The 14706-nt window shown below is 35.8% G+C and overlaps 1 protein-coding gene across 1 annotated transcript in view; it reads right to left on the bottom strand.

Moving 5' to 3' along the window:
- Positions 1-14706, bottom strand: part of CD36 (CD36 molecule (CD36 blood group)) — a 69455-nt gene that overhangs the window by 12290 nt on the left and 42459 nt on the right. Inside the window, exons 5-8 of the mRNA XM_027774139.1 lie at positions 7293-7440; positions 6694-6873; positions 5097-5188; positions 2277-2323 (exon numbers count right to left, since the gene is read on the bottom strand). Coding sequence (XP_027629940.1) covers positions 2277-2323; positions 5097-5188; positions 6694-6873; positions 7293-7440 — 467 coding nt within the window. The remainder of the gene's footprint in view (positions 1-2276; positions 2324-5096; positions 5189-6693; positions 6874-7292; positions 7441-14706) is intronic.

The following is a 14706-nucleotide window of genomic DNA, read 5'->3' as shown; positions in this document are numbered from 1 at the left end:
GTGCTGTAATTACTGTCAGTGGACTGCCCCCTTCCTTGAACTACCTACTTCTCTTCCTAATTTGAGTTACTTCTGTCTTCTTAGATATTTTTAAGCTCATATCCAGTGCTCATGTATTTACATTATAGTCCCTAATAAATCCTCTACCTCTTCTTGTCAAACTTATCTACCCCCCAGGGACCAGCAGTTAGCGTAATGGCTATGTCGCTGGACTCCCATGTAGTTGACTGCAGTTCACGTCTCGGACCCGGTGGCTTAAAACGCATGCCAGGTGCATGTGTGTGCGTGCCCAAGATCCTGAGAGGAGAACGGAAGAGAGGGGATTGGGGCGTGGCCATCCCCCCCTGGGGGGTGATTTCTCGCTTTCTGTCTCTCTGTCTCTGTTTGTCTGTCTGGTGAGCCCACATGCCCTATTGCAGAAACTTTTCCCTCCCCCCCAAAAAAAACTTATCTACCCCTAAGCTTTGGAAATAAATGTTTAAAATGTGTATGTGTATATATGTATGTGTGTATACACACACACACACATATATATATATATGCACACAAAATGGTTTCATAACAAGTACACGTCAATTCAATTCTGTTTCAAAATAATGATTAAGCATCAAAAGTATGCACTTTCCGTTTTTAAATAAATGTCTTGTAAGCAAAGATACTTTATGGTCTTATCCTGATTCTGCTGTAAATATTCTTTTCAGAGTTCCAGATTACCTAGGTTGAAGTGTACCTCATGTTTACTACAGTGTAATTAACAACATTCTACTCTGGTGCTTTCAAAAAAGAAATAAAACAAGTATATATATATATATATATATATACACACACACATATAAAGATAGATAGATGATAGATAGATAGATATTCTCAAGGTTTTAAAGAATACTTTCATATTTAAAAGCAGTACAGTGTGGTTTTTCTCTATATCTAAGGACTAGGCATTATGCTATGAAATGACTAGAGTTAGCAGTACCGAGGCACTTAACAATTTATTTGCAGTAATGCTTTACTTAGAAATTTCTTCACTTGGGACCAGCAGTTAGCTGGTCTCCCATGTTGAGAGAACTGAACTATGTTGCTGAACTCCCACGTAGTCAGCCGCGGTTTGAGTCCCGGACCTGGTGGCTTAAACTCATGCTGGGCAGGAGCTTAAACTCTTGTGTGCCCAAGATCCCGAGGAGAATGGAGGAGAAGGGATTGCAGTGTGGCCATCCCCCCTGGAGGGTGATTTCTCGCTTTCTGTCTCTCTGTCTCTCTCTGCCTTTCCGGCGAGTGTACTCGCCCTATAGCAAAAACCTCTCAAAAAAAAGAAATTTTTTCACTCTTTCTCATGGACTCAAAACCCTACAATGGAAGTTCAGGAGTATTTTTGCTACAAAGCAGTAAGAAATTTAAATGACCAGGCAAAACTCAATTATATGCTTGGAAAAGCAAACATTCTGTCTTACCTTTTATTTAACTTTCATAGTTTTCATTATATATATTGTCCTATAGCCTCATCCCTCATCTACTTTGTGTCATTACATATATTTTTTTCCTCACAAACTTCGTAAACACGGTGTGCCTATTTCTTGGTAGTTGAAAACTGACATCAGACGTTAATAGTATCATGGTATTTGATCCCCATTGCTTTTTAAAATCTTAATTCTTAGACTAATATGTGTATTTTCCTTTTCTTCAAGAATTAAATGCCAGAACTAACTAGATCCTAAATCTGAGGTTATAATTCTCTTTTTTCTTTATTCTGATTGAAAATACTTTCTCCTTCCTTTCTTCCTCCTTTCTTTCTTTTCAGAGGGTGTGTGCTCACCAGAGAAAGATGAAATACCCTCCCATGGGGCTTTACATGAGGGTTCAACCTCATTTAGAAGTATTGTTTTCCCTTTTGTCGTTATCTTGATTGTTTTAATTCTTTCCATTTCAAGTTGTTAACTGTAACTATTACAAAAGATTTGACTAGTAACTACTTCTCTAAGGTGTTGTGTTGGTTTGGCTTTGTAATATTTACATCTGTTGCCAGGATTGCAGTTTTTGCAAAGCAAACATTTGCTTAGTAATGCAGTTAAGAGAAAATCCGCTGTAGCTAATTTTTGGACACCTTATCACCTTAAGCATTTACTAATGCTAGGTAAAAATAAAGAGCAAATAATGTTGTGGTGATGTGAAGACAGGTAAACACATACTCAACCTTTACAACACTGGCCACATGATGATGGATTCATGGAACAAGATGGTAAGAGTTCCTGTGAATATGACCACAAAATGCATGTCCTTACCTGTGCCATTAACCATGTCACAATAACTTGGCCAATAGGAGAGATTCCTGTGGAATAAAAAGAAAGAAAATGATCAAACATTCTCATTTTAAGAGTACCTTTCCCTTATTACTTTTTGCTATTATGATTTGATAATTCTCTAATAAAGATTAGATGTGACAACGGCTACTTAAGAAATGTTCCAATTCATATGATCCATGTTTTCTTTTACGTTTTAATCTTATTGCAATAAATTAAGTGCCTGATACCATTAAGTGATCAGGTCATAAAACAACTGCCAAATGCTAAGTTAATTAGAAACAACTTGGAATATATACAGTTCTGAAAGAAAGTTTGAAAATATTTTATACTTAGGGGAAATCTATTTTTTTCCAGCAAAAAAAATGAATTATTTGATAGTCTGATAAATGCTCAGATAGAATAAGAGAAAATTATTTAAGTGGGTCACTAGTGTAAATTTAATAGGAGATTAAAGAGAGGAATGGGCAGAAAGAAAGGTAAGCAAATGTTTGGATCAATGAAAATTCAAAACCTGGACATAATTACCTTATATGGTTTTGCCTTTCTAACTCTTGTATGGACTGACATAAAAGTAGGCCAGAGCTGACTAATCAGTGCTTTGGAGTCTACTTAAGCTATATATATATTTGGAGATGAATAAAAATAACAGTAATGGGCCAGCAGGTGGTATGGAGATTACGGCTCGGGATCCCACATGGTCAGCTATGCAGTTCGTGTCCAGGACCTGGAGTCCAGAAAATCTTACTGGGCATGGGTGTATGCATGCCCCAAAGTCTGAGTAGAGACTGGAGGAGAAAGGATTTCAGAGTGGACATCCACCTGGAGGTGATTTATCACCTTCTCTCTCTCTCTCTCTCTCCTAAGCACTTGTGCTCTATATAAAAATCTATAAATAAATTAAAACTTAATAAATAACAATGAGTTTTCATTCATCTTCAGCCATTTTTTGGTGATAGGAAAAAAAAAACAAAACTATTTTTTCACAACTCTGAACATATTCCATATTCCAGTAAGATGTCTACATGAGTTGTTGTTTCTTCTTAAAATAGAGTAACTTATTAATCATGCTCATGGGGACAGTAGGTGGTTATGGTGTTGGACTCCCACATTGACAACCATGATTCAAGTACCTGACCTAGTGCCTTGAAAATCACACCGGGTGCATGTGCATGCATGCCTAAAATCCCAGGAGGAGAAAGGAGAAGGGACTGTGGTGTGGCCATGACCCTGGATGGTGATTTCTCACTTTCTCTCTCACTGTCTCTCTCTCTCTGGGGAGCACATGCTTTTTACAGCAAAACAAACAAACATACATGCCCAGTGTTGCCATGATGAATTTAATCAACGCTGTCACAATCTTAACGTAAAATTCTTATTCTAATAAGAAACACTAGAAACTGTCCTCAAAACCTCCCCATAATGTTGAAAAGGAGTGAAATGTTCATTGTTTCTCACTATGCAAACATTGATGTAACTTCTCCTAAAATGAATGTTTTCTTCCATTAGGCTTTTCCATAAATACATGTAACTATGGATTCTTAAGGGAAAAAAAAGTATTATACTAGTAAATATTTAATTGTTACATGCAACATAACATAAAAATTCAGTTTGAGGAGTAGTTACTTGTATTAATAAAAAGATGGACTCTATTTTAGTTTTGATTATTCTTTTACAGGAAAGAGCTAGTCTAAAGCACAACTATGAACTTTAAGGAAAAGAAAACAAGGCGTTTTCCTTTAGTATTTTTGTTTGGGGGGTTCTTCCTATTTTATGCATCTAATAGACTATGAATCCCTTGGATAAATAGGCAGAAGCTGGGAAACAAAATGATAGCTTTATAATCTTGTTCTTTTAACACTTCTAAAGTGGCATAATCCTTATTTTCCCATTTAATATATAAGTAGCACTGCATTTGAAACAGCAATTCTATTTTTGCATTGATAAAGGTAAAAAATGCTGAACTATCAATATAGAATGATAGTTTTGAGACTGAATGGAGAAAATCCTATAATAGCCCGTATGGATTCAATAAGTTTCCGTCTTCATTGACTTGCTTAGGTCATGCCACTAAAATGCAAAATTTTAATTTTAATTTTTTTTTTTTTTGGAGAGATTTTCACTGTAGGGCGCGTGCGCTCGCCAGACAGACAGAGAGAGACATAGAGACAGAAAGCGAGAAATCACCCCCCAGGGGGGATGGTCACGCAGCAATCCCTTCTCCTCCATTCTCCTCTCGGGATCTTGGGCACGCACGCACACGCGCCCGGCGTGAGTTTTAAGCCACCGGGTCCGGGACACGAACCGCGGTCGACTACGTGGGAGTCCAGCGACATAGCCATTACGCTAACTGCTGGTTCCCCTATTTTAATTTTTTAATTAAAATGAAAAACAACAAAATATATATGCCTACCTATTAGACAATCAGTTGATAAGTTAATTTTTTTATGTTACATTTATGGCTATCTAATTATACAGCTATACAGCAAGGCTGGATAGGCAGTAGTGATAAATAGTCCCTTAGGATTTCTTTATGTAATAAAACCTGTGCCTAAAGGTAAATCAAACCGTAAGAGGGCTGAGAGTCAACAGCTATGTGTGGGTGTGGGATGGCTAAAGGGTTAATACCTAACAGAACAGGAGTTTCCAGGGCCTAGATATAACCATGTCTGTTTCATAGGTTGGTGATGGTGCCTTACAACTTGCTAAACAAATATCCCATTTGCCTTAAAGAACCCTAGTATCAGACACACACACACACACACACACACACACACACTCACTCACTAACCAGATACTTACTTTTTACCTTTGTAAGTGTCAATTATGGCAACTTTGCTTATGTTGTCTTTTCCATTGAAAACTTTATAAACTCCATCTACGGTATTATTGTACTGAAAAGATATGTAGAAGAAAAATTACTTCTGGAACAAGTCATATTTTCCAAGTTATAAACTCTATGATTGGTTTTACGTTTTTCTGACACTGGTTATTTGTAATTATATGATATGAAATATATATGTAATAAAGTTTTCAAATTTTTGACCTTGAAAACATTTTCAAAGAATGAAATTAGAATAAGTATAGAGGCTGAAATAAGCGTAGAGACTGAGGCTAAGCAAAACATCATCAGAAGTCGACATTGTCCAAACACTAGCACTCTATAACCACTACTGCTAGTTCACTGAGGTGAGGGGACATTGAATAAAACGTATGAGAATAAGAATAGGTTTATAGAGGCATTCTAAATGTCATCATCTTTAAATATTATTTATGTAAAATTTAAAAGAATTAGATAAAGAAAAAATCATAAGTATTTGAGTTAAAATAATAATTGAATTGCTGACCTACTGAGAATTTCTACATTCAATTTCATTGATACATAACTTCATCATTCTAAACACTCTCTAAAAGCAAAGGAATAACAATGAACAGGGGACTATAATATTGACACATAGTACAAATGAAATCATAGTCAAAATTCCAGTTCAATAGTCACCATGTCCTATTTTTAATCAAAACATTAAGACAATTTAAGTACAGTACCAAGTTCACATTTCTCTAAATCTCTAAATTGCTGTCTCATGATGTTTATGGACCACTGAAAGTTCTTATTACCAAAACCAATTAAAAATACAGACTTGGGGTGACCAGTGGTTATATCACTAGACTCCTACATGGCTGACCACGGTTCAAGTACTGAACCTGGTGGCTTGAAAATTATGCCAGGCACATGTGTGCATGCATGCCCAAGATTCCAGGAGGAGAATCCAGGAAAAGGGATTTCTGCATGGCCTTTTCCCTTTTCAGTATGGGGAGTGATCTCACTTTCCCTCTCTTTGTCTCTCTTTCCAGCCACTCCCCTTCCCCAGCACAAGTGCCCTAAGGCCAATACTTCAGCCAAAAAAAAAAAAAAAAAAAAAAGGATTTTTGACTAATTAGTCTCCACACATGCAAATTTAGGCCTTACAATTTTAGCACCAAACAAATCTGTAAGATTTTTTTTTTTTTTAGAGAAGAAGGAATGATCCGTAAATACATTTAACATTAATAAAATTGTGGTATTCAACTTAATTTTGTGAAAAAGAAGTATCAAAACCAAAAATAGTGTCAAAAGATTTACATTTAAAAACTAATTTTGACAAATTGGTAACTATAAAAGAGTAGAAATATTAAGTCTCAGTCGCTTAACTTTACATTTAACCAAATTCACATAAATTTCTCAACTAGAAAAGCTAAAGCCATATGAGATAAGGATTTTTTGTTTATTTAGTTAGGATATATATTCCTAGATAAACAATTGGGCTAAGGTACTAAGTTGCAAAATGATACCCTACCAAAGTCATTGGACTTATCCAATTAAAATGAAGCAGTATCACCATTCGTATTTGGTACTTACGGGATAAAACACGCCAATGGTGGTAGTAATAGGATATGGAACTAAACTCAAGAATGGGTCTGTATAGCCCCACAACAGTTCCTTCACAGTTCTGACTTGGAACATGGAAGATTTTGACTTTTTGATAAGTGAATTGAGTACCACTTGGACAAATGCATTTGGATAGAGATGAGGTGCAGCCTACAAAAAGAAAAAAAAAATCATTGGTTAAGGTACTAATACAATATCAGATTTTGACAAATAAATGTATTAAATACTAAAATAGTTAATAAAAATGTCCCTTAACTGTATCTTTAATATTCCTGCCGAATCCTGTCAAGATTAAAAGTACAATATGTCTAATCTGAGTGGTTTCATTTCTGTCTCAATGCCAAGCACAAGAAGATATTCTAAATTAATCCTTTACAAAGCAAAGATGCAGTTTAAGAAAACTTCTAGTTTCATTGATATTATAATTTTATTATCTTTCCAGGTGGACATAACTCCAAAGTAACAACAAACACATTTTTATACATAAAGCAAAATAAATAAAATCTTCCAGTAATTCTAATGATGAGATTAATTTTAAACAAGCAGCATTTTTGTGTGTGTCTACTTACTGCGACAGCCAGATTGAGAACTGTGAAAGTGTCATTCTCTGTTCCCACTGAGAGTGAAGGTTCAAAAATGGCGCCATTGGGCTGTACAAAAGAGACTGTGTGGTCCTCAGGGTCCTGGGTTATATTTTCCTTGGCTAAATAGCGAACTCTAAAAACAAAGTAAACATAATTATTTCATATGAACACTAGATCTCAAATTGCATTCATTAATTGAACAAATGTTATTTGAGCATATAGAATATGCCCGAAATTATGTTAAACAAGGACAGTAAAGTGATAAATATGCCAATTCTGGGTTTGTAGGACATTAACTAAAAAGGATTTTAAACTTGCAAACAGGAAATTAGAATATTAGGGAAGAAGTAATATGTGTTATAATGGGAGCTTGCAGAGTTCACAGGAAAATAGAACAGACAGAAATCCAAGCTTGAGGCGTTCATGGTAGGGGTAAGGTCAAGACACATTTTGGGACCAATTTCAAGTAAGTGATCTACATAACAAATAGAAGTTTAGTTAGGTAAAGTAGGGCAGCCAGATAAGAAAAAGGTTAGGGAAATGCAAATATTTGAGTGTGGTTGAATTACAGAGTGAAAGTAGGGAGTGGTGGAAAGTAGTCTCTGAAATAAGCAAGATGTCAAATATGGAAGGATTGTGTCCTATACTCAACTAACAGACTTTAACCTGAGGGAAGAAGGAGACAGTAGAGAGGGTTAAGTTTGAGAATATTAAGAGCATGTTTTCTTACAGTAAAGCATTTCAAGTACATAGCCTATCTAGGACAGCCTTTTCTTTTAAATTTTTTTTCCTCAGTACTTTGATTAGAATTAGAAATAATAGAATATACTTTCCATTTTTAAGGGCTAGAGAACAACTCTCTTGTCTTACCCCTGTATATTGAATTTTTCTTATTTTTAAACTCATAGGTCTAACCTCTCTAGGCCTCAGAGTTATCTACTACTTTTTTAGCAATGTGACGATTTGAAGGATGATTATTATTGAGAAAAATATTTTTGCAATTATAAGACATTCACTGAGACAAAAGCAGATAGATATCATTCATTGTCTTATATATTTGAATGTCTACTATGTGAGTTTAATAGATAACTAAGGTAAAGACTAAAAAACATGGGAGTGAAATATCAAGAAAAATACTTTTAAACTATAATAATAATATAAATTTCTATGAGGTAAGAATTATGAATGTTCTGTATTCCCAAGCACAAGGCCTGCTACATGGTGAGTTCTCAATAAATAAATAAATAAATAAGTACTTATTTATTTATTTATTTTTAGAGAGGTCTTTTGTTTTTGTTTTTTCTGTTTTTTTTTGCTCTATGGTGTGTGCATTTGTCAGAGAGACAGAGAGACAGAAAGCAAGAAATCACCCCCCCAGAGTGGATGGCCACGCCTCAATCCCTTCTCCTTCATTCTCTTCTAGGGACTTTGGGCACACACAGACATGTACCCTGTGTGAAGCTTAAATTGCCTGGATGGGGACTCAGACCATGGTCAACTGTGAGGGAGTCCAGCGATGTAACCATTATGTCACCTACTGGTCCCTTCAATAAATATTTTAAATGAATAAATAAATAAAATTTTCTTTTAAAATATGATTAAGATATGAGTACAGATACATTTTATTTTTAAGATATTTTAATATAATCTATCAAAGTTTTATTATTTATTTCACTTGTAGGTCTGTAGACATCTAAAAAACATCAAAATCTGAAACTGCACCAGGACAGTCAATTACTTACAGTGTCTTTCATGATGGATAACTATAGTATAAAATTGAAGTAAATATTATTAATATTCTTAATTGAATCACTTTAATTTTCAGGAATATTTATTAACATATCATTGAAACAGGAGCAAAAAAATTGTGACCCAAATTTGACATTTTTCCATTGTACTTACAATGTTTCACCAGTAGATGGCAGTCACTTAGAAAACATTCTTAAACTGAGCCCTGCTTTCAGAATGTGCTTTTGAAAAGAACATACGCACTCAATTTTTTGTTGAAATATTAGATTGTAAACAAGTTTTGGGATGAGTTGGTTAAAAAGGTCAAAGAATGGAATTTGTCCTAGATTTTTCCCAAGGTTCTTTTTTATTCCTGCCAAGGCAAAGTAACCTAAAGTAATTTATGTTGGATCTGAAACTATTATGAAGGAATTACAGCATTTTTACAAAGCTAGTGCAGTCTGGACTATAATTAAGATTCAATCTAGAAATATTTATCCTTTGGTCCATGTCATATCTTGTCAAAGCTTCACAAAACTCAGGTTAGCAGCCATTGGGCACATAAACCTCTGGCTCTGTTTGAAGAGCGACATCCTCCTGAGGCTTCTGATTCCAGCTGCATTCAGGATATAATTTATGGGCTAACATATTTAGCTCAACACATACTCTCAAGGCACTAACTTTCTTCTAAAAGATAACCAGTTGTGGGACCAGCAGTTAGAGTAATGGCTATGTCGCTGGACTCCCATGTAGTCGACCACGGTTCGAGTCCCAGACCCGGTGGCTTAAACTCACGCCAGGTGCATGTGCGTGCGTGCCCAAGATTCCGAGAGGAGAATGGAGGAGAAGGGATTGTAGCGCAGCCATCCCCCCTGGGGGGGTGATTTCTCGCTTTCTGTCTCTCTGTCTCCCTCTTTCTGGCGAGCACACACACCCTATAGCAGAAAATCTCTCCAGAAAAAAAAAAAAAAAAGAGATAACCAGTTGTTTTCTTATTATTTAAAACATCAGACAAGCAAAGGTGACATCATGAGACAAGATCTCTAGTTGACTAGGAAGCTCCTTAAAATTGTTAAAGAGTTTACTGTTCATGAAATTTAGCTGTAAATCCACATCTTTAGCCTTTCCTCCACTGCTTCTCCAAGCAGATCAAGTAGAGTACATCCAACCCAGCCCCTTCCTGTCCCTTAGGCAGATAGATTATAGACTGTAAGAATACAATGCATATTAGCTGCTCTCTATCAAGAGTAGAATTAGGTCCAATAAACTTTCCTGTCTCCAAATAATACTCTTAAAAGTGAAAAAAATTTCCTCCAAAGAAAGAGCATAAAAGCAAACAAAAGTTCTGAAATTGTAATAATTATTCTCTTTCACACTTACTCAGTTTATTCAGGTAATACTTTTAACTTTATTTATTTATTTATCTTAATTTGATCAGAGAGGACAGAGTGAGAGAGAGTAAAAGTGAGAAAGCAAGGTCTGGGACTCGAACTGTGGCCAGCCATGTGGGATTCTAGCACCCCTAACCACCATGCCACTATGACCCCTATTCAGGTAATACTTTTAAATAGTTATGCTTAAACTTTCACTAGGTCTTGTGTGAATTCTGAAGTTTCACGGATATATATCATAGTTATAACGTTCTTTTAGAACAGGACATTCATATAGGCTTTTTGCTAATAACATAGGAACAAGATGGCCATAAAATAATTTCTTTTCCAGGACTAATAGGTAGCATGGTGGTTAAGGCACTGGACTCCGCCATGGCCAACCATGGCTTGAGTCTTGGGCCTGGTAGCTTGCTCTCTTTCTCTCTCCCTCATACATGACCTATACCACATTTAAAATAATAATAATTACAATAATAATAATAATAATAAAATTCAGTGAATAATTATTTTTAAAAATTTATTTTTTAATTAAGACTTTTCTTGCAACAGTGAAAAGTAAATCTTTGACAAAATTTTGAATATTCACAGACATGTACATAGAAACAAGGTATTTGGGCACAATGACTAAAACAGATATCAAGGCCCTCTACAGTTTATACAAAGACTTTGAAAAAGTTCACAGAAAATATGTATCATGAAAAAACTATGTATGCATTTCAACTTTTATTTTTTGATGCCAAAATATACTCCACTTTTTTCCAATTTCATTTTTCCACTAACTGTTTGAAGTTCCCTCAGATAACAGGTGCTATGGCAGGAGGTCTTATTCTCACCATGACTACCGTTATTTCACTATATTTAGGACATGAGTTGTCAACCTAGAAACATCTTAATTCTTTGGAGAGAAAGGAAGATTATATCATCATACAGTATCCAAAACAGATTTTAAAACTATAATTATGAGTTAGAAGAAATCGTTACAAATACAGCATTTTGTGCTAAGAACTCATCATGGTATAGAACTCATAATTACCATTGAGAGAAAAATCATATATTTATATAACAAATGATAGAGCAGGACTTAGTTATGCCTTTATATGGATATCATACATATAATCCTAATCCTTGGTTAATATTCTCTTCAGAAGTGAATTAAGGGAATGTATGGTAAATGTATAACATATTTAGCCTCAGTGCTAGGGAAATGATAAGAATAAAACTGCTAGATAAATGTTAACACCTAATTGACTTGGAAATTAGTTTGAACATAAATCCTTAGCAGGCAGTTGTTATGTGAAATGAGTTTAATGCCGTGGTTCTTTATTTATTTTTCTTTTGGAGAGGTTTTTGCTATAGAGCGCGTGTGCTCACCAGAAAGACAGAGAGACAGAGAGAGAGAAAGTGAGAAATCAACCCCCCAGGGGAGATGGCCACGCCGCAATCCCTTCTCCTCTATTCTTCTCTTGGGATTTTTGGGCACGCACTCACACACACCAGAGTGAGTTTAAGCCTCTGGGTCCAGGACTCGAACCACGGTCAACTACATGGGAATCCAGTGACATAGCCATTATGCTAACTGCTGGTCCCAGTACCATGGTTCTTAAAATTGAGTATGTATTATAATCACCCAGAGGGTTTGCAAAACTCATTACTATGCTGCTCCAGTAATTTACTTGGTTTGTGGTGGAATCTGAGAGTCTGCATGGACACCAAGTTCCCTGATGCTGCTGCTGAATAGAGGCCACATACTGAGAACCACTGGAACAATACATGCATTTAATACTGATATTTTTTCCTGTTCAGCATGCAAACTTCAGACTTGTTTAAAATATATGACACAGGTTCAAAACACTATAACTTATTAAACATAGGGAAATTATTTGTTGCTGGTAAGTTTATAATAAAACTTAGATCTCTTGGGGTCAGCAATATGGTATAACTGTTACATTACTGGACTCCATATGGTTGATTATGGTTTGAGTCCTAGACCTGGCAGCTTAAAACTCGCACTGGCCATATGTGCATGAGTGCCCAGAATCCTGAGAGAAGAATGGAGGAGAAGGAATTTCTGAGTGGCCATCCTCCCGGAGGGTGATTTCTTGCTTTCTGTCTCTCCTGTCTCTCTGGCAAGTGCATGTGGCCCACAGCAAAAATCACTCTTAAACTAACAAGAACCTTATATTTCTTTTCTAGACATAATAAATATTTGGTTAATATGTGTTTCTTTTCATTTATTCAAATTAAATAATAATTAGGTCCTTAGATTAGGATTCCACACAAGGGAAACTATTTGGAGGTAACTTATTGGCAAGAAGATAATCAGTATATTTCAGACCAATTGCAATGTAAAATGTAGGTATTCACTTACCTGTACGTGTAAGGACCTCTTTGCTTAACCTTTATGTTGCTGCTGTTGACTATCACTTCCTGTGGATTTTGTACATCAAAGATCCAGAACTGTCTGTAAACTTCTGTGCCTGTTTTAACCCAATTTTGAAAAGCAATGGTACCTTCCTCAAGGACAGCTTCCTATGACAAAGAAAAGTTTGGGTTATTTCTTTGTGGTAAATACAGGTACTTGATTTCTCAAGAGACATTGCTTTTGTTTTTTAATAATCTTGAGTAATCCAGGATGAAGGTCCAAGCTCAGGTATCTTGTTCATAACATCTGCAATATCTGGACTTGAGACAGAAATGTTCTCAATGTGTCATAGCAACCTCTCTTAGTCTTGGACAAAGAGAATCAGTGTGTAATACTGAAGACATAGATTTGATTTTAAGACAAATCATTGGCAAACTTTAGAGTGACCCTATGGCAATATTGGAACCGTTTATAACATAACTCATTCAGCAAATTTCATTAAAGTTGTTCCAGACAAGTTCTTACCAATTTGATCGTCAACTTCTCTTCTGCCTCTAAGGGAGTTGGACTGATGAGGCAAAACAGAGAAGTGAAAGAAAAATCTAGTACTATAATTTTAGAAGCTTTTTTCTTTTCTTCACAAGCTAGATATTTCAAGGGATAATGCTGTTTATTAAGAAAATAAATAATTTCGTGTAAAAAACCACAAATCTGAGTTCTACTCTTCAAAATCCTGCTCAATATGGCCTCCCTATTCCCAGTATATTTACAGCCCCTCATTATTACATGCTTCCAAAAAAGTACAAGAGCCCAATTCATCACAATTGGGTTCCTACTTTTTAAAGAAAAGAGCAAGATAAGGAAGTATTCTAGTTTTCCTATGTGAAGTCCATTAAAAATCACCAATGCCCACTGTACTCAAAATAGAAGAGTGAAAATATATACCTATGACAAAAGCCAAAAACAAACAAACAAACAAACAAAAAGCTCTGTATTAGAAATTTGGTTTCTCACATTACGAACTTTGGGACCAAATATAAAGTCACCGAACCCTTCAAAGTTTATTGCATTCTCTTTAAAATGAGGCAGTTACCACAGACGCATTCCCAGTTTCCTTTCAGGGCTTTGCTCACTGAGCAAGAAGTCAACAAAGCCATAGTAACTAGTGCAAACAAAGGTGGTATTGTAATAGGCAGTATTTCCAATTAGGGACCTTGGGAAGAATGCCCGGGTCAGAGAGCACTAGCTTACTTTACTGTGTTAAAGGAAGAGGAAGAAAACTATTTCACAGAAAACGAACCTCTAGAGACACATGAAGATAGAAACAATCTGATCTGTTTCCTTCACCTGGAAGCATCTTTCCTAGAAGAATGGATCTGGAAAGCACAGGGGACATTATCACCTGTGCTAGTACGAGAGCAGCAGAGGCACTGAGAAACCAGGTGGCTGGCCCAGGGGAAAGCTAGGCAAATGGTAATGGGGTCATGACAAAAATCCTGGTCTCTGACCCCTACTCTCTCCCTTTACCACATATTATTTCTGTCTTCTTTTCTTTAATGTCACTCTCTGCATTTAGTAGATGCCAAACTGAGTTTTGTATCTTCCAGATAGTTTACATATTGCTTAATGCAGAGAATAAGGGAATTTCTTAAAGAACTGGGCATGCTGTTAAAGGGCAATTACAAAATTTTGTGCTGTTGCAATCCATTTAGACGGGGTATGTGGGAACTCTGAAAGTGATGTTCCAATCTCTACTGCTTTTTACAACAAATTTTCTGTGGAAAACTTTTTACTTCTTAACCACCATGCCACCTATGGGCTCCATACGTGGCTTCTTAATACTATTTCCTAGTCAGCTATTTGGCACACACCCAACATCTTAATCACATTTGTGTGTGTGTGTGTGTGTGTGTGTGGG

Source organism: Tupaia chinensis, unplaced genomic scaffold (assembly GCF_000334495.1).
Source record: "Tupaia chinensis unplaced genomic scaffold, TupChi_1.0 Scaffold000406_1, whole genome shotgun sequence".
In the NCBI taxonomy this organism is placed as follows: Eukaryota; Metazoa; Chordata; class Mammalia; order Scandentia; family Tupaiidae; genus Tupaia; species Tupaia belangeri.
This window is presented reverse-complemented; position numbering and strand designations above follow the sequence as displayed.